At 37.8% G+C, this 26,464-nt stretch overlaps 1 protein-coding gene across 4 annotated transcripts in view; it reads right to left on the bottom strand.

Annotated features, from left to right (window-relative positions):
* LOC149532273 (protein ORANGE, chloroplastic-like) overlaps nt 1-26,464 on the bottom strand; it is a 256,417-nt gene that overhangs the window by 91,627 nt on the left and 138,326 nt on the right. For all 4 annotated transcript variants that reach the window (XM_089807785.1, XM_089807784.1, XM_089807786.1 and 1 more), the window contains one exon: nt 4,381-4,457. In XM_089807785.1, coding sequence (XP_089663911.1) covers nt 4,381-4,457 — 77 coding nt within the window. The remainder of the gene's footprint in view (nt 1-4,380; nt 4,458-26,464) is intronic.

Here is a 26,464-nt window from a genome sequence, read left to right as displayed (position 1 = left end):
ATTATGTTTATCTTTCTAATCACCGACTTATAGGAAAGATTAATTATGTTAACTTATGTCCCTTTGAGGGACATACCCTTTAGCAAGGATATATAGGAAGGTTATCGGTGCAGTTTGAAGAGACATAGTTACAATTAAGTCTACTCCTCTAAGCATCTATATCCTACAATTAATTCAGAGATACTCCCATTCAATCAAAGGTCGAATATTCATTATTGTATCAGCATTAAAGATAGGTGTCAACTTCCTCAATATTCAGAAATTAGAAGACCATTCTCAGCAATCAAGGACTGAAATAAAAGTCCGAATAAAAGGTTACAGAATTTTAAGAAACTCTTTACACACACAATATAAATATGCACCTACAACAGCCAGACATTAATGCAATCATTTGGCATGCATGTATATGAGCAATTCATCTAAAACTCACCAAGCAATTTATGACTTATTATAATGTGCCAATTATAGTGCAGATATAAACATGAATATCCACAACATATATGCAACCAATAAAATCTGAAATATGTGTTTTATCAATATCTGAAATATATTGCAGCTTTGGAAAACCTCGCACCACGTATGGCCTGAGAAGAGATGTATTTCATCAAATGGAATCTGAAAACCATTGATGCCCAAGACAGAACAAATCTGAAACCCAAATGGTAAGAAACCCTAGCCGTTTTGAGCTAGGAAGCTCACTCCAAGGTGAAAGACTCACATGGGCTATGAGGGAGTGTACAACAGCCTCCCATTGACCATTTCCAGCCACGATATTGCAATGATTCACCACTACCGATCAGCTATAGGTATTTCTTCTGAATTCCCTGGATTTCAATCACAAATTTCTACAATTTCACACAATCTGGACTCTTGGATGAAGCCCACAGACAAGCAATAATCTTAGCTGGTATATTAGAGCCTCAAAATTGTATAATCATTAAAGAGTCTCCATTCTCCAATGCTCAACAATGGCAGAAACTGGAGTGCTTCTCCATTTCTTCCAAAGCAACCAAAGCACATGTCACGAACGAATATTGTTTTCTTTTGTTTGCCTTTTTATACTTCTACTCAAGAAATTGACCCATCTCAAATGCATTTAATCTCATACAAAAATAATTAATTGGACTTTTAATCACTTATATCTCCCTTGAAATTGCTACTTTGTATTATTCCTCATACGTACCTATAATTTGACCTTATAATCATTAAAGGTCCTTTTATAATGAAGTCAAAAAAGGATCATTCTTTGTGACCACTTTTATACTTGGGAAAACCATTTCCCCTTGATGATTAAACCCTGCCATCAGGATTTTAATTCATCTTCTAAATCTTTTTGCAAGATGCTTATATGGGTTCGTCTTCTAAACCTCCCCCTACATCTTTGGTTGGATTTTGTTGTTGAGGAAGTGGGTGAAGCATTACAGGATTTTTTAATATGTTTTACTCTACCTACACTCAGATTCTTGTAGACACTGATGCGTCCATAGGTTTACCAGCGGAGATTAAACTTCTCTCCAAAGAGATCATTGATTCAAGCTTTAGATTATGAAGGTCTTCCTTATAGATGTAGAAAATGTTTCAAAATAGGTCACGTGGCGGCTAAGTGTGACAATGCCAAAGTCAAATCTAACAGGCCCTCTTCATAGTGGAAGGGAGCTTTGTCAGAGCACTATACATTATTAAAAAATCCTCTCAGGAGGATGTGAATACCACAAAAGGGATACAGGGTTCCACTGGATTGGTTTAGGTGCAGGCTGTCCATGATGGGAATGAATTGCCTTCTATTGATTCCATCTTGGAAAAGGCAGAGGTTGCTGCTGCTTCGGAGATGATAGTTGTGTGCTCTGTTGGTCCTACTGGTCCAAAACATAAGGATGAGGTGGTGGATAAGTCTAGGTCTGTTGTTGTTGATCAGCAAAATTTTGATGATGATCGCTCTGTCTAGAATGATGTTGTTGAGGTTGTTGTTGCTGGAAGTGTCTAGCAAAAAATGTATGAGGATTCTGTGGGGAAGACTTCCGTTGCCGAACCTGTTTTGGGTACTTTGGTTCCTTTTGTTGGTTCCAGTGAAAAGGAGGTTGCAGTGCCTGTTGGTTCTAATGTCCTTGTCTCTACTTCTTCGCCTCCTCCTAAGGTGCCTGTTGTCACTGCTACAGTGGGAAATTTTGTCCCCTTTGGTGGTGTTCGTTATGTTCCCCTTGTTGAGCCTTCTATCCCTATCACTGTTTGCACTAGCTCTCCTCCCCTAGGCAAGCCTATTTCTACTAGCTCTCATGATTCTATGGATTCATTGGCTTGGCATTCTAAGGTGGCTAAGGTTGAAGGAGGATGGATTACGGTTAAAGGAAAACATCCAAAAAAAACCTTCCTTCTTTCGACACGATCCTTAGATCCCACAAACTGGGATCTAAGGGGAAATCTTAATCTCGTTGGTTTTCTTTTTTTGGGTGGTCTGAGATTGAGTTCATTTTCTAATCTTAACCACCAGCTAGTGTTTGGGGGATGTGAGTTGTGTGGTTCCCCCTTCTTTGTCTTTTCCCCGTTCTATCCTTGACCTGTTCTTTCTTGTGGAGCTAATTGCATAACTCTCTGTCTGGGTTTAGGGCCCTTTGTTCAAAACCTCCCTTGTATCGGGTTTCAAGACCCCCCTCAAAACCTGTTTTCTCTTAATCAAAAATAAATAAATGCTCTCACCTAATAATTTGACTTTATGATATTAAATCACCCTTCAATTATAAAGTCGCATGAAGTCAATATTGTATTCCCTTAAAATTTTATATTATTATTAAAGTAACACTTCAATAATAATTAAAGGTCACAACTCAATTAATAGCGATTATTTAATGATTATGACTTTATCACTAGCTAACCCACTGCTTCCACCATCAATATAGATGCCTTACTAAAATTAGTAAGGGTCCCTCTCTATTAACCCTTGATTTACCATAATTAATAAGTCCCTAAATACCGATTCAAAACAAAGGTGCCAAGGGCCATCACTACAACTGAAGCTAGACCAAAAATAGAAATGTTGAATAGGTGACTTATTATAAATAGTAAGTGTAACAAACAAAGAGTGATCTTGAACATTTTTGTACTATGAAAGGGAAAGAGTCTCCTATTCTACCAACTGAGGACCCTCTAACCATCTAGCTTAGCATATGAGGGCCAATGATAGGCTAATCCAAACAAACTTTGATGCTCACAAAAAACGGGGACATCACAATTCTTTAGTAACTATAAGTAACTAGTGTATCACATCTAATGTGTTATAAGACCTTTCTACTTGCTTGGTAGAGTTTTGTAGCTTTAAGTCGTATGCTTGTATAGTGTTGCTTGTCAACAATTTGACATAATCGTGAGTTTTGGAGCTTTAGAGCTTCCCATGCAATGTGTGATTACTTAAATGATTTTAAAAAACAATTGTTCCATGCTATTTTATGTCGGTTTAGCTCTTATCCTTGAGGATCATTTGGAAGGTGATTTATTTAATGCATCAATTAGGGCCACATATCTAGCTTTATTCATCTTGTATGATGAACTATAGATAAATTGGACCAAGAGAAAAACACAAAACAGCAAGGGCATATCTAGAGGCTAATAGAGGCTCTATTACTGAAACAAATGAGAGATGAGCTGGATGTAAAGTTATGCAGGCATACAATGTTGGTCACCAGTGAAAAAATCTAAAAGCTTTGGCATGGCTTATAAAAGAATAAGCAAAAAATTGTCAACTGTTGTAGATAAATGTTTTCTGTCCATGAAAGCTCTTCCTATCTTGTTATTAAAGTCATAAGGTGGATGCAAAAGAAAGCAACAGACAATGTTTTTTCTGGTTGTTAGGCCTACCTGATTTTTTACTAAGGACTTCTTAATGAGATCAATTGCATTTCCTTCCTCTAAATTTGAGATGAAGGTTGTTTACTTGATAAGACATCTTTGTGAAATCAATTATATTTCCTTGATTATAAGTATAATTAAACTATTAATTTTTGTATACCGCAACACATTTAGAAATTAGACCAGGATTAATAGCTTCATATGGATTTCCTTCAACAAACAAACTATCACTAAAGTGTGAAGCAACTCTGATTCATCATGATGGGATAAAAATGAATGCAATGGCATCTATTTACATCATTTATTGAAGGAAACATGAATGTTTTCATTATAAAATTAATAAACATTTTCAAGTAAAGACAGCATGGGTTGCCTTCAGTAAAAATCCTCACAATCAGTACATGGACACATTCAAGATAAGTGGCAACCATATTGTGTATGAAGTCTTAAGCCAAATAGAGGCTTTGTATATATCATTCAAAAACAGATCTGAGTAATACCTCTGTCTATAAATCAGTATATGAGAATAGTTTTGTATACCTCAGCTGCATTGGTAAATGCACGTTGCGTATAAAATCTTCATAAGTGGTACCACCTAAACCCAGTTTGAGCTCAAGCTGAACAACAGATATGTTCCAATGTAAGTGCATGATTTTGATGTAACAAAAGCATTTTCTCTATAACTGTCAAAGAGGAATGAAAATAAGAAAGAACCTTCAAACAATTTAGACTACACTTAAAAGTTTTTATCTCACTATGAGATGGCATTAATCATTATGCCTCTGTTTCGGTATCTTCACTACAGGCATCACAAATATCTTTTCAGTCTTGCATTTAGAAAAAAATAATTAATGTCTCATTTTGTCAACCAGACAACATTTTGTGTAAGCCTCCTATCCAGATAATTCATTTCTTTTTCCATCAGCATCCACAAATTAGCATTTCATTATTTTTGACTCCACTACTAAGACAAACATGAAATTCAAAAGTGACTTTTGCATATACTTTATGATAGTCACAGTACCATATTATAGAAGTCTTTATAGCTAATTTGTGGAAGAGATTTATAATAAAATTATGATTCCATCATTTGTAGATTGAGCAACATTACTAAGGTGGAAATTTGAATGAGGGGTTAGGTCCCTTAAGTGAATGAGGGATTGGTGCATCTAGTGGGAAAGATCTCACTCAGACTTAATGAAGAGTTTGTGCTTTTAAGTGAAAGAGGGATTGTGCCTCTAGTGGAAAAGATCTCACAAACTGAATGAGAGGTCTGTCACTCTGCTGGAAAAGTTTCCATGAGTCAAATGAGGGTTTGGTGCCACAGGTGGACGAGCATTCACAAATCGAATGAAGGGTTGATACCTCTAATTTTGTTATAAACAAAATTTTATAAAGCAGGTAATTTATCGTGGCTTTCTCCTGTTAAGGTTTCCACAAAAATATTGTATTATTGTGATCTTTACATTTGAATGATTGTTGTAATTGTGATTGGTAGAGCTTAAATTGGTAGAAGTCATTATACCAATTCACTCCCCTTGTCAATATAACCTTGTTTTCAACATAAATATCATGTGCCATCCATTTTTCCTCATGGGCATGAATATTGATGCTGAGTAAATAATATTATTGTTGATCACGTTTTAAATATGTTAATAAGTTTGTGAATAGTAAAGATTATCATTATACTAATTGACCCCTTTACCTCCCCTTAATATTGTTAATGTTTGGTAGCTTCGATCGGATAAACATATATACATATATATATATATATGAGATATAATTTATATATATCTAAAGTATTATTATGTGAGAAATTAATATAATAGAAAGTCGTGGAAATCTTATATATATATAACAAAGTTGCATGGGTGCACATACAGAGCCCCCTGGTACGCGTACCGGATACTAGCATGTGTATCCCATTCCAGGTGCTTACCTGGGTACCGCACCCTGCAGCCGGAAACATCATGTCAGCTCACAAATTTTTCCCCCTTACAAAATGTTAAAAAAGCTGCCATGTAAACTAAGATGTTTGATTATTGTTTCAGTTTTTCATTTGCATATCAGCTTCTTGTTTATCAAGCTTAATTCAATATGTAATCAGTTTGAAATTTCACTACAATGTTTATTAATAGTAAACTACTAAACTCTTTCTGATTTTCATTGTTCAAGTTAGAATTAGAAGTTTTATCATTTGCAATATGTGTTATACGATTTATGATCTTGTTCATATTTAAAGTTTGTCTTCTTTGTAATGCATCTAAAGTCTAAACATTCAGCACATATATTATGACTCATTTCTCATATTGTCAAATTTCTGTTTTGAAAGCTCAATGTCATGACTCATATTTTCATATTTTCTATAAATTACCAAAACTATATTTAAAAATAATAGGCATACCTACATACCCCCGTCCCCTATTTTGGAAAATCATTGTACTCGTCCCCAAAGTACCCCAAGTACACCCGTACCCATGCAACCTTGATATATATAGATATATGTATATATGTATGTATAACTATAATTAAAATATATTATTATATTAATTATCTAATAAACGAATTGACATGTCCCTTCATGGGACATGTCTCTTCTTGGCTTATGCTCTTTATAAATTCAAGAGGTTGTTGCCTTTGGAAAACACATACCAAACATGGCAGTGCAAATACATTTGCAGCGATTTGAAACATTAACATGGTATCAGAGCATGTCGTTTTGTGGGAGTAATCAGAGTGCAAAGATTTGATGTGAAATACAATACTTTGGGGTTTGTATACTTCGAGTCTAACGGAGTTCAATCTAAACAATGAAAGCACATTGTCGAGACTGTATAAATGTCAAGGGATATTTAATATGCAATACCCGGCACTCCTCTATTCACCTCCATCAACATTGAACCATGACTGCTGCACTCACAATATTTTTTCTCTCCAATGAGTGGAGCATATCGTTTTAAGCATGTCTTTGTTTTATGGCCTACCTGTCATCATAATCAGTGCTGGAGTCAGATCCAAATTGTATCTGGTCATTTCTTTGTGGAGGCACTTGCACATCAACTAGACTTGTCATCATTGCAGCTATTAATTCAGAAACATTTGAGTAGCTATTGTTGATAGACATTGTATTTGGCATTGGAGTTGTGACCTAGTGCACTCATGGGTGTGTGATCATCCTGAGGCAAAGAATAGTTCTGCACACCTAAAGCTATTGTAGAAGTAGGGTTATACTTGTGACATGCTCAACGAATTTGTGATTTCAAATGATGTAATAATTATTCATATGGATGAATTCGTGATCCCCACTGAATTCTCCACTCATGAGTATTGATACAAATTTGTGATACCTTCTGTCAAAGCTTTTAGCACTAGCCTGAGCTCTCAAGAGAGGATTTCTATCATTACACATATAATACAGTCATGTACGACTCAGTGCAAGGCTAACCCATCGGAGCTTGATATGCTGGAAGATATGCATGAGCATGTAATGTCATTGCCAGATACCATGCGAGAATTCCTTACTACTCATTGAACTGAGTTCCTCGGACTCAATCCTCATGTTGGTCTATTGCTGACTTCTTGATCTGGGCAAGACATTATTGTGGCAGTGATGGACAGTGGAGTCTAGCCAAAGAGAGAGCCTCAATGACTACAGGATGAAAGCTGTGCCAGCCAGCCGGAAGGGAACATGCGAGAACGACACAACTTTTAATAGAACAATTCACTCAATCCCCTTAAGGTATTTGAATATATGGTGATTATATATGTATATAAAGTAGATATATTTTCTAAATAATTTCTTATGAATATAACTGAAATTGGTCACTTTAGAGTTTTATGTGATATTAATAGAAAATAATATGTTGAAAAACATAGATTACATTATATATATAGAAATGTAGAAGATGGAATATATGCTTATATGTTTAAAGTATAGACATTTATCTATATTATTCGAACGATCTTATATAATTATGCAAAACTATTTATTATCCTTGAGTGTTATTATAGTCTCTCTCTTATTTTTTATTTTCAATACATACTATAAGAGTTATGTGCCCTAATCTTTTCCTCCAAGAATGTTATTGTAGGAAGAGGGAGATTGATATCAGATTCGGACGGAGTTTGACACTTCTTCAAAGGCAACTTTGGATGAGGAGATTAGATGATTAATATTCAAAGAGAGTTTGAAAGTCCATCTATATCACTATATGATTTTGATGGACCTACCCCCTGTGTACATCACGAGGAAGTGACAACTTCCAAATGATTATCACTTGTATTTGCAGAACTTATTGGAAGGTGGCAATCATACAATAACTTAAATCATGATATATATTTTATGTAAATGTTGAAACAGATTATGATAGTTTATATCTTGTAAATCAACAACCGAGTGTTAGATGTCATTTGCTTGATGATCAATGAGTTGTTTGTATAGATACTTGGTGAATATCATGTGTTGATATTATGCAAGCCATTACAATATTGAGTACTTGGTGAATATCATACGTATTATGATAATAGATAACCGTCAATTATTAGTTAATGGTAATCTATTTGTAATCTATTGTAAATATTAGAATGTTTCTAATATTTAGCTAGCTGAAGTTATCTGTTACCTTTCTTTAGCTTTCTTTTAGCTAGAATAGAATATTTCTATTCTTTATGATAGTTTACTAAGGAAACATTGTTTTATTCTTGTATATATAGACCTCTCGGTCTCTGTTAATAACACGCAAGTATTTTACCAATTACTTTGTAATATGGTATCAAAGCTTGGTTGAATCTTTTCAAAAATAATAATAATTTCTTGTTCAAACTATCTAACTCTTATTTTTGAAATTATTGTTTCCATAATTTATCTGCTTCACTTGGTTTCGGCTAGTGTTTTTTGTTTACAACTCGCATGTCTGCAACTCACGACAGAAATTAACGGCATCCATCTACAAACACAATTTTCTAGTTGGTCCATCTGCAAATCGCAACTTTTCTAGCTTGTTTTTTGTTGCGCAATTGAGAGCCATTTTGTGGCAGTCGTTCTTTCCAAATACGAAACTGTAATATCACTTTTTGGTGTCAAAATCTTCATCTTCTGTGACTTCTTGGCAAGAAACCCCTCTTTCTAGAAAAAATCGGCCACCTACTACTTGAAATCACCATTTTTTTGCAATTTTTTGCCTCCATTGCTACCAACTAGGGTTTTCTTTGAAACTCTAATTTTTGGGCTCAGAAAATTTCTGATTATAGATTCTTGGTGTTTTTTTTGAGAGCTCACCTAGGTTGTCATACGATTTTTTTGGGTACCTCAATTTTGTTCCTCGATTTTCAAGCCAACGGATTCAAAAACTGACAACATATTGTTTCTGGGTTTTTCGAGCTCTCTTTTGGGTCACTCTTCAAATTTTTTGGGTCTTCCATTTTTTTTAAAATGTGCTATGGCATCTTTGACTAATAGTCTGCTCGAGAGCAATTCAAAATTCAATGGTCGAATTTATGGCACTTGGAAGTAGTGGATAATTACAATTTTTGAATATCGGAATACTAATCAAATTGTTCTAGGTGTTACAAAGCGTCTACCCCTAGCACTGATCAGGATTCATGGAATCTAAATAATCGAGAGGCAGTGATGCTTCTCAAATTATCTGTCGATGATGATCAGCTCCATCCGATTCCATCCAACAAAACAGCTGTCAAGATGTGGGAGCATTTAAAGATACTTCATGACACATCAAACAAAAGTAGCTTCTTTCTAAAGAACGCTATTTTCTATTATTATGGATGAGCAGACATCACTCCAGGCTCACCTGAATAGGATTCAAGAAATCAGTGATCAGTTGCTTGCCATTGGTCACAAGATGGAGGAAGAGGACAGTGTGGTCATAATCCACAAAAGTTTGCCCAAGTCCTACGAGCATTTTTTCCAAACTCTCAACATTACTTCTACTGGTGTTGATCTGAAGTTCATGGATCTCTACACACTTATGCTTCAACAAGATCAATGGAAACAACAGTTTAGCAGCAATTCCAGCTCCACCTCCACAAAGAAAGCATTTGTTGCTAAATCCTTTCAAACAGATAAAGGCAAGTTTCAGCAATCTTCTCAGCAAAAGTCCTCTACTCCAGCTTCAGAAGGATCCCAAAAGAAGATGTTAGCATGAATGCTAATGATACTACTTTGGGGGAGCATCCTAAGCATTAGAGAGTATTGATATGTTGCATTCATGACTGTGTTTGTCATTGATGTCAACATAGCATGGTTTCTATAAAGACTGGCTGAATAGCAAACAAAGATCTAAATGGTACAGACAATGGTTTGATTGTCTGTTGATGCGCAGTCATGGACATGTTCTACACTATGTCCTTATGATGTGGTCAAGTGCGTAGAGTCTAAGTCAAAGACTTACGGAAGTTGTACTTGATTTACACAGAGCAGTTCAAAGATAGAATGTTGGGAAAGCATATCCCGATGTTTGTTCGCTATCTCTCATCTGAGATGTAATGAGAAGATGCGTAGTTGGGCAGTGACAAAGGAGATTTTGTTGGTGACGTTAGCAAGTGTGCAAGCCCTAATATTGCACGCATGAAGTTTTGTATAGATTGTGAACTAACAATGCTACTATAATTGTAACTAACTATCTTATTATAATTAATTGGGAAAGCCCCAAGGCCAACTCAAGGAATTATTATGAAATTATGGTATAAAGTAAAGATGTTTTCCTTGTTTGTAAAATGTGTGTGATCGTTGTATCAAGTGCGAAGTGCGAAAAGGAGCAGAGTGTTTGAGGAATACACGTAACTGATTCAAGGGATTATTGAATGCGAGATTTGTGATCTGGTTATAAGATCAGAAGGAGCAGAGGTCTAGTTCACAAGACAAAAGAAAAGGAAAGAAGTACATTTCATTTCTATTATCCTACAAGGAATAATACAAAGATCATTTGGACAATGGGTTCATTGGTCTTGCCCTTGAAGCTGTTTGGGCAGTGGGTCTAGCTGTCTTCCACAACTCCTAACAGACTTGGAATCTCCTAACAAGGATTCAAAGTCTCCTAATAGGGACTCATATGTACTGAATGTATGCATAGACTCCTAATAGGGCCCATCCTCTAACAAGGAATATTTATATTAGTACATCATCTTGTGGGTACCATCCCCACCGAGGTTTTCCCTATAATTAAGGGTTTCACTAGTTAACATATCTAGTGTTATTGTGTATGAGCATCTTGTTGTGGTTTATGATTATATTGCTCATATGGTTAAAGTTTAATAAAGTTGCTAATTGTCATATTAGTTGGATAACTAATTCACCCCCCCCCCCCCTCTCAGTTATATTGGTGGACTATATATTCTAACAGAATAACATTCAATGCAACAATTGCCACAAGTTTGGTCACATGACGATCAAATGTCAAAAATGCTTAGTTGCCCAATCTAAGTAATTAGGTTCGCATCCCAAAGCGAACAATGCAAAGCGCACTGAGAAGACAAAGTCTACCTTTTACACCTTCATGGCTAAAAGACCTACAGATCATGTGAAGTCGTTTGCCTGGTATATTGATTCAGGTGTGTCTCATCATTTCACCCATCGCAGAGACTAGTTCACTGACTACCAACCTTATTCAGATTCTATTATTTTTGGCGGCAGAAAAGAGCACAACATTGTCAACAAAAACAACATTGAGATTCAGTCTGCTGAGATTCAGTTGCTGTGACATTCTCCACAATTGGATGTCACCTTCAATTCACATCAGTGTATCATCACTAATAGGGCGACTCAGTCTATTGTTGCAGTAGGTCTTGAGGATCATGGTCTTTTCCGACTTACTCATTCTAGTGATTCTCAGAACTTAGGCGGTCTTCTGTTAGCACACTTTGGCATCAACAGTATGGGCACTTTAATGTGCATTATCTCTCTCAACTTTCCCGGTAAGAGCTTGTCCTCGATTTGCCAAAGATTCAGACTAACTAGCTTGGAGTTTGTGATGCATGTCAGGCTAGGAAGCAACATCAGACACCTTTCCCCAGTGGCGATTCATGGCGAGCTTCTCAAGTACTTCAATTTGTTCATGCTAATATCTACGACCCTATAACCACTCCTTTTGTTCTTGGGTTCAAGTATTTTTTGTTGTTTGTTGATGATTTCAGTAGAAAAATGTGGGTGTATTTTCTTAAAAAGAAATCAGATACATTTCCTATATTTTAGAAGTTCAAACCTTTAGTTGAAAAAGAGTCTGGGGAATCTATTATTACTCTTAGGTCAAACAATGGGAGTGATTTTGTTCTAATGTATTCTCTAGCATCAAATGTCAGTTAACCACACCCTACACACCACAACAAAACAGTGTAGTTGAACGTTGGAACAGAACAATCACTGAGATGGCTTGATCCATGCTCGAACATAGACATGTTCCGAACAAGCTCTAGGAAAAAGCAATCAACACTGCAATTTATCTTTTGAACTACTCACTTGTAGTGGTTATCAAAGGTAAGACTCTAAAAAAGGCCTGGCCAGGTCAGCTCACAAGCCCAGAATCAGTCACTTGAAGGTTTTTGGCTCCCTTGCTTTTGTTTGGATCCCTAATGCGTCACACACCCAGTTGGATCCCAAGAGTCAGAAACTCATGCTTGCTGGATACAGTAGTCTTCACAAAGCCTACCACTTGATTGACACTAAGACATCTCATCTCCTGTACAGTCGTGATATAGTCTTTGATGAGCAACGAGGACCATTCATGCCTATTTCTCTTGTTCCTAATCTAGCAAACTAGCCTATGAAGGCTCATGATCTAGGAGTTAGGCTTCCATTAGGTCCACATGATGGGAGGACTCCAGTAGCTCCTATAGCTCCAGTTACACCAGTGATCTCTATACAGACAGGTCCAGTTGCTCCTGATGATCACCTCAATTTGTAGATGCTTCATGTTTCACCTGAGTTTGATCCATATTCTTTTGATGAGGAACCTAATCACCAAACATCTCCTGATACTAATGTTGGTCGTTCTTCTCTCCGGCCTAAGTGGTGAGCTAAGACACTTGCTAATCTTCATGATGATGAGCTCATTGATGGGAGAACTGCTCAAAAAAAGAACAAACCTACAAAGTCTATTAACTTTTCTCTCATGGCCAACATTCATAGTGTGTTTGAACCTCAAACATTTTCCAAGGCTAAATGAATTCCAGAGTGGGAACAAGCCATGACATCTAAACACTAGAGCCTATTGAAGAATAACACCCAAAGCATTTATGATCATCTACTAGGGAAGAAACTTATTGGCTGCAAATGGGTTTAGAAAATCAAATACAAATCTGATGGTACTTTGGATCAGTAGAAAGCTCGTTTAGTTGTGAAGAGTTTTTCTTAGCGTAAGGGCATTGTTTATTAGGAGACTTTTGCTCCAAGATGAGCACCATCAAATTAATCCTAGCCATGGTAGCACAATTTGGCTAGAAGGTCCATCAAATGGATGTCAAGAGTGCTTTCCTAAATGGTGATCTCCACGAAGAGGTCTACATGAAGCAACCTCCCTGTTTCAAGGTTGCCAATAAAGAACATTAGGTTCTCAAATTAGTGAAAGCTCTCTATGGCTTGAAGCAGGCCCCTCAAGCATGGTACATGAAAATTGATAAGTACCTCAGTGATCAAGGCTTCCAGAGGAGTTCTTTAGACTCAAATTTGTAGATCAACACTACTAACAGTGACATCATCATTTTGGTTATTTATGCGGATGATTTGATCATCACTGGCAGTTTGGCATCTTTGATTCAGGGAATCAAACAAAATTTATGCCAGTCTTTTGATATGACTAACCTTAGGTTCATGCATTAATGCCTACGTGTTGAGGTTTGGCAACAATCTTCTAGTATATTCATCTCTCAATCCAAATATGTCAAGGCTTTGTTAGACAAATTTTGTATGTAGGATTGGAAGCTTGCATCTACACCCATGGAGAAAAGTCTCAAATTATCAGCAAAGTTTGATTCTCCTCCTGTTGATGATACTACATATAGGCAAGTAGTAGGTAGCCTCATCTATCTCTTTGCTATTAGGCCTGACATCAACTTCACAATTAGCTATATCTCACGCTTTATGACAACTCCCAAGGCTGATCATTGGATGGCAGAAAAGTGTGTGCTTCATTATGTGAAGGGCACTTCAGATTATGGACTTCTTTACTCTCAAAATTCTAATGCTAAACTCAATGGGCTCACAGATTCAAATTGGGCAGACTCTATTGATGATAAAAAGTCAACTTCTGAATATCTGTTCAGTTTAGGATCCGGTGCCATCACATGGACTAGTAAGAAGCAACAGGCAGTTTCTCTCTCCTCCATCGAGGCTAAATACAAAGGAACAGTTAAGGCAGGTTGTGAAGTTGTTTGGCTTCATCACATGCTTGGGGATATGCAAATGTCACCAGCAACACTGACTACTTGTTGATAACAAAGGCGTTATAAAGTTAGCATGAAATCCATTCTTCCATGAACGAACCAAGCATGTGGATGTTCACTATCACTACATATGACAGTTGGTTGAAGACGGGACAATAGACTTGCAATATGTTCCTACCACGGATCAAACTGCAGACATTCTAACCAAGCCCCTTGATCCTAATAAGTTTGTCAAATTCAAAGGAGAGCTTGGTGTTGTGGATAATTAACCATTACGAGAGGGTATTACAATAATAGATAAGCGTCTATTATTCGTTAATGATAATCTATTTGTAATCTATTGTAAATTTTAGAATGTTTCTAATAGTTAGTTACTTGTAGTCATCTGTTAACTTTCTTTAGCGTTTTTTAGCTAGAATAGAATATTTATCTTCTTTATGATCGTTTCCTAAAGACACATTGCTTTATTCTTTTGTATATATAGACCTCTTGGTCTCTGCTAATGACAAGCAAGTATTTTACCAATTACTTTGTAATAATATATTGATATTTTGCAGCCCAATGCTCAAAGTGTTTGGTGAATATCATATGTTGATATTCTAGAGGCCAATATTCATGATATCAAATGTGATAACAAAATGGTGGAAATCTTCTTACCAAAGGTATCCTTAAATTTTGTCAATCCAAATATTACCAATCTTGTAATATATGTGATTATCCTCCCTAGCTAAGAGGGAGTGTTAATATTTGGTAGCTTCAGTCATATAAACCTATTTTAGATATATGTACATATATATATATATATATACATATATATATATATATATATGAGATATAATATTTATATATATATATATATATATAAACTATCATTACGTGAAAAATTAATATAATAATTCATAGAAATCATATATATATATAACTATAAATTAAAATATATTATTATATAAATTATCTAATATACGAATAGACATGTCCCATGAAGCGATATGTCTCTTCTTGGCTTACACTCTTTATAAATTCAAGAGGTTGCTGCCTTTGGAAAACACAAACCTAACATAACTGTGCAAATACATTTGCAGCAATCCGAAACATCAACAAATATAGTCATGTGCTCATCAAACCAAGTGCATAATAAAGGAATGAGAAGAAATCTTTGAAGATATGCTTGACACAAAAGAAAGCACATATGACTAGGATTTATCATCCTTGCATTGATTATTGTGTCACATGCAATCATTTTGTTATCATCATTGCATTTGGCTTCGATCATCAACTTTATTCATGCCTTCAACTATCCCTCTTGGTGGCTTGACTGAGGGGACATAGATTATGTGCTTGTTGGGATTGAGAATCCCGACTAGGGAGCGGATTCTGCCCCCAACTTAGGACTTTTCCTTTCCTCGGCATACCTTCATCTTATACAACTTCACATCCCCCTCATGGTGTAACACTAGTCTTGCTCCTACCCCAACTTCTTCTAGGGTCTCCTTAGGTCTTTCTCTTGACCTAATAGGGTTTTTTACTACCCCTACTCTACTTAGGATCCTATCCATCAAGTCCAGTCCATTCAAATAGTGAACTCCAATTAGGTAGAACAACAACTCTTTCACTACTTCCTAGGCTTGCATTAGCCTTTCTTGCTTCCTTTTCACCAACTCCACAATCTGCCCAACACCTCAACTATTACTCCAAATGGAGTTATGACTATCTAGGAAGGCATTAGGATCCTCTCCAAGACTTACATCCAGAATTGGCATTGAAACCCTAATCGAGTTCCAAGAATCACACAAAAATGCTTACATATAGGGCTACAAGCAATTAGCGCTCATCTGATGAAAACCTTGAATAACTTGCAAAAGTCCTCAACAAGGGGGTAAACTAATCCTTGATCCAGACACCCATTTCAGAGAACTCAAACCAAACACCCATTTTAGAGAACTCAAAGATTTTAGTGGTCTTGGGCTCCCAACCAATCCATATAGTACGACCTATAATTATGCCTAAAAATTAAGCCTGTCTGATAAGATGTAGGTTTTCCCCATTTTGGAACCTTCACCATTGCCTCCCACTGCACTTGGGATTTCACCACTCATGCTTCTCTCCCACTCCAATCTTTGATTGAAGCTATCTATGCTTTCAATCCCTCCTAACACTTCTACAACCTATTATGATCCCTAGCCATGCAACTTTGTCTTGCCTAGGGCATCACTATAAAAACACCATCCTAGCTTTCCAGGGCCCCTCCTTCATTGTACAATATGTACATGGAGTCATTGTCCTATTCTCAAAATCATGTACAGATCTTACGGTGGGAAGAGGCTCTATGACCCCATTTTTGCCAACAGCCTGGTTTAGGACAGCAGACTGGCAAGAAACAAAATAATTTAACCAACTAGAAATCCACAAAATTGATATCTAACACTACAAAATTGAGAAAGGAATTACACTCACATTTCTTCTGGTTATCACACTTTATTCAATCCAATAAAACACTCAAAACTCAGAAAACCAAGAACTGTAATTGTTATTGCTGTTGTATAGTCTGTACACGCAAAACCAAAACTTTTTCCAACCCCTTAATCAGGTTGAGTATGGCCCTAAATACTTGTCCAAAAGCCAACACTAACTGTTTCAGACAGTTATCAAGCCACATCCATGAAGTTGCTCTTTTGCAACAAAAAGGTGTCAATGTTGTCAATGACAACATTGACAATTTTTGAGCAACTTTTACATCTTTTTGAATGTTGCACTCAAACTTGACCCAAAAGCCTAAAAGCCCTTAAAACATTATAAAAAGACCATAAATCTCCTATTTGGCCATTCTACCCTTAAAATCACACAATTACCTTATTTGACCTAAAATGGACAATTCTTGCAACTAAGAGCAACTAAGGCCGGATATCTCTTCACTACTCTCACACACCTCAAGTTAGGACCTAGCTAGTCCTTTTATTGTCGTAGTGGTGTGGCTAGCACCAATCCAACCAAAACAACTTAGGAGCCCTAGGTCTTCCATGAGCCCTACCTAGGTGCCCTTGCACCACCTCAACAACAACTAACACTTCAATCTAGTTTCTAATACTTAGTTCTATCTGCACTATGCATTTAGTGTTTGAGATCTGGTCTATCTCATGCCTTATTTACATTTTCTCCTTAGGCCTTAGACTGATTTCCATCCTTCCTTTTAGAGATTAATCATCATTGCAAAGTTGATATCCTACGTTATAAGGTCATCATACCCAAATGAAGCTTGAAGAGCGATAGGATTAAGACTCAAGAAAGAGGGTGGAGTTTGGGGAGGAGTTGGGACTATGAAACCCAAGGGGTAGGTGCATTCCACTCATCCCCTGGGATTTTTCTTTCGATGCCTCTTTGTCCCATCTTAGTCATTAATCTCCCCTTTTCAAGCTCATTGAAATAGATTTGTGGGGACTTATTTTGTCTGTCCATTTTCACTTAGCTTGGTCTCTAATCTGAATGTTGAAACTTGATAACCATACCTGTAAATTCCCCCGTCTTCCATTCTCATGCCCTGTCTAAAATCTAACAACCTTATGCCTACTCCCCTGAGCAAGACTTCCCTTTCTAGCCCAAATACTTGACTACCTCCATGCTCTCTCTGATTTGATAGCCAAACTCAATCCTAAATGTAAGTTGCCAACAACAAAAAACAAAGGAGAGGTCCCCATTTACAATGGAGTGATGGTGTGAAAAACCTCACAACAGTACCAAGTAGATTTTGTTTTTGTAGTAAATAATTTTGTATATGACCTTATATTGGCTATCTTAATTCTCCTCTTCTAATAATGTATAAGGATTTTTGGAGTATTTTGCTAACAAGGGTGCTTTCTAATCATTAGAGATGGTGATTAATGACAAAAGGATGGGTTTCCTTGATAATGCATCTACCACAATATTCCTATTTCCCTTGATGTCAAAATCGTATGCTTGAATTACAAGAATCCACTTTAGTTGTCTTTTGTTTTGGTCCTTTTGATTCAAGAAATTTGAGGTTGATGTCATTCATCCTTGCTGTGAATTTGTTTCCCACAAGGTATTGCCGAAAGTTGGTGAGTGCATGAATAATAGCCAACATTTCCCTGTCATAAATTGAATAAAGTTTCTCATTGTATTTTATTTTTTCGCTTTTAAAAGCTATAGGGTGCCCACCTTGCATTAGGACTACTACTATACCATTCCCCAATGCACACATTCAAGCATGAATTGCTGGTCAAAGTCTGCTAGAGCAAGAACTGAACATTGACTTATTGTTTCTTTGAGTTTGCGAAAAGATATTGTGCTTCTTCATTCCATTTAAAAACTCCCTTTTGGTTAGAATTGTCAATGGAGCTCCTATGTTTGAGAATCCTTTTGCAAACCTTCTGAATAGCTGCATAGTCTATAAAATCCTCTTAGATTTTATATGGTTTTTGGAAGAGACCAATCAAATACGGCTTGATTTTTTTCTTGATGCACTTGTACTCCTTTTTTGCTTACGACATGCCCAAGGTACAAAATTTTGGACATTCCAAATTCACATTTAGATTTCTTTACAAATAGGGAATGTGTCTCCATTATGCCAAGAACTCCGTCCAAGTGCCTTAAGCGATCTTCCCATGTTTTGTTGTGATTTATGCATGACTAGAAGGTGGCAGGTGCATTTGTAAGTCTAAAAGGCAAAACCAAGAATTAAAAGTGACCATAGTTGCAACAAAAGGTGTTTTGTGAACATCTTGTTCTCTTATTCCTATTTGATGATAACTGAACCTTAGATCAATCTTTGAAAGGTAGACAATGTCATGTCCCCTTCTCGAATTTAGTTCTAGGCAACTAAATTAATCTATCTCCACATCCGAATAGATTAATATAAATTTCACACAGGATGCTTTCTAGTCACAATGAGAAATTTAATTTAATTAATTCCAGAACTTTATTAAATGAAGCAGAGCTAAGTCACTTTAATGATTTTAAAGTTATTTACTTTATAATAGCTTAAGTGACTACAGGACAAAAATGTCATTTAATCCCACATTCCTTGTACTTTGTACTTACCCTCATTTTGAGGCTATATATGCACGTGTTTGCATTGGGATTAACACACAAGAGAATTTATGAACTACATTATTCTAAGTTCTAGTTGCATTAATGTGACTGGTCTGAGATTTGAGGACGAAACCCCTCAAGTCTAGGAACACAAAGGGAGTTGGACGTAGCCCCAATCTCTCCTATTTTCAGTTTACATTGGTGTGGGCAATAGTTGGCAATGGTATGGAAAATCAAGTAAGTTCAATTATTATTATTTCTGGAGTGAATGGTTATACACAGGAAATTTCTTTACAGTATAGTTTTTTCTGATTGAAGTCGGCATCCAGAAGTCTACGTACGGCTGGGACTGAGTACAGTGGTATTCTTACTTGTTGGGTTGAACTATGTCCTGAGTCGGGTGCATTTTTTTTTCTGCATTGGTAAGTGAGATCTATAAGGGTGAAGTTGGAGTCTAAAGAGTGACGGCCAAATTGATACAGGCCCAGATTAATAGAACACCAACCTCTTTTTTCAATGTAATGTAGGAAACTTGGCATATTAAGCTGGTAATGGTTCTCATAGCAGTTCACGTCCAGAATATATACAGTGTGGAGACAGCATCCCAGCATAATGGACCAAGTTGTTATTTGGACAGTGGCCTAAGACGCCTTTGACATTATTTGTTGAGAAGAAGTTTGACTGGGCGAGTTGCGTGATTGGTCGGCAGGGTATCGTGAGTCTTTTTTTTTTAGTCTTTGCTTTCCACGTGAAAACCCAGCAGGATATTTCACACAATGACAGGGAGATTGTTAAGGCGACAGTGCACATTATGTGCTGTGACAGGTGGAGTGTGTGAGCCCAGGTTATAGCTCGCGACGAGAAACAGCTAAGTTGGACATTTTTCCAAAACTGAGCCGAACAGGAGGGAAGAGAAAGCGGGTGTATACAGCAGAGCCCCTGATTCATCTTCTGTCAGCATTCATTGCACAGTTCCAGGGACGGGTAAAATCTGATTGTCCATTTCCATCGTTTGCTACTATTTGAAAGTGATATCAGTCCATTAGGAGTTCGATTGTGGTGAAATGGTGTTTGAAAAGTTATTTGACTTGGAAATTAGTATTCAACATGATAATCTCTGAGTTTGGATTTATATAAAACCTCTTTGTGACGTTGACTGTCATCTTTACTGATTTGCAATATATAAAATACTACATCAGTCATATGCAGTAACACAGACAGTATTTGAAGGTCATTTTACCATGCTGGAAGAATAGTTGGAGGATTCTTAGCAATTGTTTGATGTAATGTCACTGGTTATTCCTTAGACAGGATGAACAATTTGAAATCACGTGTGAACAGTATAATAAATTCTTTGGTGGAAGCAAGAGACTGTCAAACGTTTGTTATAATTACCACTTCCAATATTTAACAGCATTGGCTAAATTTTAGTATCAGAACGTTATAGAATTCATCAAAACTGCTCAAGGACAATAAATTGGTATCAGAGCCACAGACCCTGCTAGCTTGTGGGAAAAACTATTTTTGCAGGTTCATGAATGAGTAAAAGGCAGTATACATTCCGTCATCTTCAGCCAGAAAAGACAGAATCTTCAGAACACCTGGTAGTGGAAGATAGTCATTCAGTAGATGAGGATATAAGCTTTGGGCCAAAAGTACAGGTTGAACAATCTACTAGATTTGAACAAGTTCAGGAGCAAGCACTGGTTTCTCCAATGGCACGAAATGACGAAGCAATAGATAGGGAAGTAATGGAAACCATGCAGACCATTAGAGAAGGGCAAAATAACATTGCTACAGCGTTACAACAGCTCACAGGTGCCATGCAGCAGTTAGCTCCTATAAATAGGAGAGCACCCAGCCACCACAATGGGGGTGGTAGCATAGCAGGAACACCCCGTACAGCGAGAACTCCTACTTGAAATACAGATAGACCCTTGATGCCCATTTTTGTGGGAAATAATACTGAAGAAGAAGTGGCTCAACCCGCAACTCCAGCCTTGCTACCTGATAATACTATAGCAATTTATGATGAGTGGGATTTACCTCCGGATCCAATCAAACAAAATTTGAATTTTAATCAATATATGAACCAAAAGAGGGAAGCTGAGAGACCCCAACATGATAGGAGGCCCAAGATGCAAAACAGGGATCTTAAACATGCTATGAACAAATTAACACTTCCCACTTTTGATGGCAGCAATAAAACTACAGCCAAGGCGTGGATTCATAAGTTGGATACTTACCTAACACTCAAGCCCATAACGGAAACAGAAGCTATTAGATTTGCCACGATGCATCTTGAGGGAGCAGCCTATGATTGGTGGCATCATGGACTACTTACCCAGGATCACGGACTCATCACTTCATACGAGGTTTTCAGCTCAAAGCTGATTACTCATTTTGACAGGAAAGATATTGAGGTTTACTACAGGGATTTGGCCCAGTTACGGCAGAGCAGGACTTTGGATCACTATATAGATGAGTTTCAGCGGATTTCAGTGATGGTACCAAATATGTCCGAGCAACGCAAGGTGATGTTATTCACAGAAGGATTATAGGACAGATTTAGAGGGTTGGTCAAAGTCCTAAAACCAAACACCTTAGATGACGCCATTAAGATTGCTCATGATTTGGACACACCTACCTCATTGTCACAGCCTCCTAAGAAATCCTATAAAGGATCCACTTCTTTCAAGGGGAATAAAAAACAGCAAAAGACAAACACCCCCAGATTGGATTTTGAGACACGCAATGAATTGGGGAGGAAGCAGTTATGTTTTACTTGCAAGGAGCCTTGGACTCCTGATCACAGATGCTTGGGTAAAGACAAAATCCACTACGTTGAGGTCCATTCTGAGGAGGAAGAGGTAGAAGAGCCACAGGCAGGTGATAACAGTGTGGACAGCGAGGAGGAGTAAGAAGTTGAGGGGCAGCCCGATAAAGATAAGAAGAAACAAACCCCTACGGAGCAGCCTCCTATTTTAGCTACCCTTACAAGTGATCCAGCATGTCATCTTTTCAGGGTGAAAGGGGTTGTTAGTGGCCAGCATATTATTTGTCTTTTAGATACAAGAGCCTCGCATAATTTTATTAGTACACAGATGGTATCTATGAGGGGATTACAAACAGTGGCCATACCCGAGTTTGATGTTAAGGTAGCTGGTGGAGAAGTTTTGAGGTGCACAGAGAAGGTAGCCGGACTTCAAATCTAGTTTGATGGTTATCTTCTAGAGTCTGATTTTTATGTAGTTGATCTGGATGGACTAGATGCTATTTTGGGAAGACAATGATTGAGTACTCTCCGTCGATATACATTCGATCATGAGACTATGCAGCTGGAGTTTTCATAGGATGATAGATTGGTGATCATCAGAGCTATATTTGATAGTAGTCCCAAGGTGATCTCAGCTCACAGGATGGAAGCTATTTTGAGACACGATGATATAGAGTGGGCTACTCAGTGTTTTATCTCGTCCAAGCAGACACAAGGTACAGGACAACGATATCACTATGACATCCAAACAGTTATAGATAAGCACAGGAGAGTGTTCGAGGATATTCCTCCTAGGATTCCTCTAGATAGGGGATTTGAGCATATTACTGAGCTTGAGGAGGGAGCTAAACCTGTTATTACTATGTCTTATCGTCATCCTAGGCATTACAAGGAGGAAATAGAGAAGATAAAGGAGCTTTTGGATATGGAGCATATCAGACCCAGCTCTAGTCCCTTTGCATCTTCAGTAGTGCTGGTTAAGAAGACGGATGGCACCCTTCGGATGTGCATTGATTACCGTGCACTAAACAAGAGGACTATCAAGAACAGGTACCCGATTCCCCGCATTGATGAGTTGTTGGATAAGCTTCACGGGGTAGTTTACTTCTCTAAGATAGATCTTCGCTCAAGGTACTATCAGATACGGGTGCGGAAAGAAGATGTGCATAAGACAGCCTTCAAATGCCATTACGGATATTACGAGTTCTTGGTGATGCCATTTGGGCTCACTAATGCGCCGGCCACCTTCCAGTCCTGCATGAACCATATTTTTAAAAAACAGCTAAGGAAGTGTGTTTTGGTATTCTTTGATGACATATTAATTTACAACAAAACCTGGGAGGAACATTTACAGCATCTGGATGAGGTTCTTGGTCTCTTAGAGGAAAACTTTCTATTCGCAAAGGAATCCAAGTGCGAAAGTGGGTTGACTGATATTCTTTACTTGGATCATGTGATTGGAGCTGAGGGAGTTAAGGTACACCAGGAGAAGATCTAGGTGATTTTGGATTGGCCACCACCGAAGGATGTATCAGAGTTGCGTGGTTTTCTTGGTCTATGTTCCTATTATCGGCAGTTTGCCAATGGGTTTTCCATAGGTAGCTGCACCCCTCACCGATTTGACACGGAAAGGGGCTTTTTCTTGGACAGAGGATGCCATCGTAGCATTTGATACGCTGAAACAGGTGATGAGCTCATGCCCAGTGCTAGCACTTCCTGATTTCTCTAAGCCCTTTGTTTTAGAGTGATGCATTGAGAAGTGGAATAGGGGTTATTTTGATGCAGGACCGTCACCCCATTGCTTTTGAGAGCAGAAAACTTCAGGGCAGCAAGGTATTATATTCCACATATGATAAGGATATGCTGGCCATAATGCATGCGTTAGCAAAATTTAGGCAGTATTTGGTAGGAAGTAAATTTACAGTTAAAACCGATCATAATAGCTTACGTTACTTCCTAGAACAAAAGGAATTGAATGAAAGACAACAGAAATGGGTCAGCAAGATACAAGCATATGATTTTGACATTAAATATATCAAAGGGGAAAATAATATTGTTGCTGATGCTCTTTCTCGTAGACCCCCAATTCTGGATTGTTATGTCACTTCTAAAATTTCAGCGGATTGGAAATCACAGCGACTAGTGGAGTATTCCAAAAATGCACACACATGTCAGATTTTGGATGGCATACTTCAGGATGAGCGGTACAAGGTACTGAATGATATTATATATTATAAGGACAAAATTTACCTAGTACCCAATTCTAAACTAAAGGAGGACATTATGCGCACCATACATGATGCACCGACAGCAGGGCACCCTGGGTTTTTCAAAACCTACAGGCAAATTAGAGAGAGATTCTCCTGGAAGGGGCTTAAGGATGATGTTCTACAACATGTTACGAAGTGCCAGACTTGTCAGCAGAACAAGGTTTTCCTACAGGATTACTTCAGCCCCTCCCCATTCTAGCTCAGAGATGGGAGAGCATATCTATGGATTTCATCACCGGGTTGCCAAAGGTCCAAGGCAGGGATTGCATCTTTGTAGTGGTGGATAGGTTGACCAAGTACACGCATTTCTTCGCAATATTTGCAAATTGGTCAACTTCCCAAGTAGCCGAATTATTTTTTCGAGAGATTTTCAGACTCCATGGATTACCTAAAACCATTGTGAGTGACAGAGACAGTAGATTTCTCAGTACCTTTTGGTAGGAGATTTTTAGATTGACTGGTACAAAATTGACTCCTAGCACAAGTTATAATCCACAGACTGATGGCCAAACCGAGATAGTGAACAAGTGGGTGGAAGGTTACTTGAGGAACTACATTGCAAGACAGCAAAGGGCGTGGGTCAAGTGGCTATATTAGGGGGAGTATTGTTATAACTCCACCTATCATATGTCTATTCGGATGACTCCTTTCCGTGCACTCTACGGCTATGAGCCTCTCTTTTATTGATTTGGCTTTATCAAACAGCAAAGCACCATTAGCCAGAGATTGGATTGAGGAGCAGCAGGACATCCTTCGAGCTCTTAGGGATAATATTCAGCAGGCGCAAAATCAACAAAAGTTGTACGCTGACCGACATCGCTCTCAGTGGAGTTTTGAAGTTGGAGATAGAGTTTTCCTTCAACTACAGCCTTACAGACAGAGCTCATTGAAGAAAAGCGGGGCCAAGAAACTTAAAGCCTAGGTTTTATGGACCCTATTGTATCACCAGGAGAATAGGGGAGGTTGCATATGAGCTAGAGTTAACTGGTGACAGCCGGATCCACAACGTCTTTCATGTCTCATGCCTCAAGAAGGCAATGGGCCAATAGATTGTGCCTTCAGAAAGTTTACCTCCACTTGATGAAGTGGGTAAACTTGTTTTGGTACAAGAGGAGGTGATTCAGACCAGGGAGAGGAAGCTACACAACAGGACTGTCAGGGAATATCTGATCAGGTGGAAAGACTTGCCTTATGAGGATGCCACTTGGGAAGGCGAGTCCATATAGCAGCACCCAGCGCTGAGATTGCTTGAGGGCAAGCAATCCCGGGAAGGGAGGACTGTCATGTCCCCTTCTTGATTTTAGTTCTGGGCGACTGAATTAATCTATCTCCACATCTGAATAGATTAATATCAATTTCACACAGCATGCTTTCCAGTCACAATGAGAAATTTAATTTAATTTATTCTAGAACTTTATTAAATGAAGCAGAGCTAAGTCACTTTAATGTTTTTAAAGTTATTTACTTTATAATAGCTTAAGTGACTACAGGACAAAAATGTCATTTAATCCCACATTCCTTGTACTTTGTACTTACCCTCATTCCAAGGCTATATATGCATGCGTTTGCATTGGGATTAACACACGAGAATTTATGAACTACATAATTCTGAGTTCTGGTTGCTTTAATGTGACTGGTCTGAGATTTGAGGACAAAACCCCTCAAGTTTAGGAACACAAAGGGAGTTGGACGTAGCCCTAATCTCTCCTATTTTTAGTTTGCATTGGTGTGGGCAATAGTCGACAATGGTATGGAAAATCGAGTAAGTTCAGTTGTTATTATTATTTCTGGAGTGAATGGTTATACACAGGAAATGGCTTTGCAGTATAGTTTTTTCTTATTGAAGTCGGCATCCAGAAGTCTACGTACGGCTGGGACTGAGTACAGTGGTATTCCTACTTGTTGGGTTGAACTATGTCCTGAGTCGGGTTCATTTTTCTTTCTGCATTGGTAAGTGAGATCTATAAGGGTGAAGTTGGAGTCTGAAGAGTGAGGGCCAAATTGATACAGGGTCGGATTAATAGAACAGCAACCTCTTTTTTCTACAAGGCAGGAAACTTGGCATATTAAGCTGGTAACGTTTCTCATAGCAGTTCACGTCTAGAATATATACAGTGTGGAGACAGCATCCCAGCATAAT

Source organism: Cupressus sempervirens, chromosome 10 (genome assembly GCF_028749045.1).
Source record: "Cupressus sempervirens isolate cs-2001-9-10 chromosome 10, ASM2874904v1, whole genome shotgun sequence".
NCBI classification, from domain to species: domain Eukaryota; kingdom Viridiplantae; phylum Streptophyta; class Pinopsida; order Cupressales; family Cupressaceae; genus Cupressus; species Cupressus sempervirens.
The sequence above is the reverse complement of the archived record's forward strand: the minus strand, read 5'-3'. Positions and strand labels throughout refer to the sequence as shown.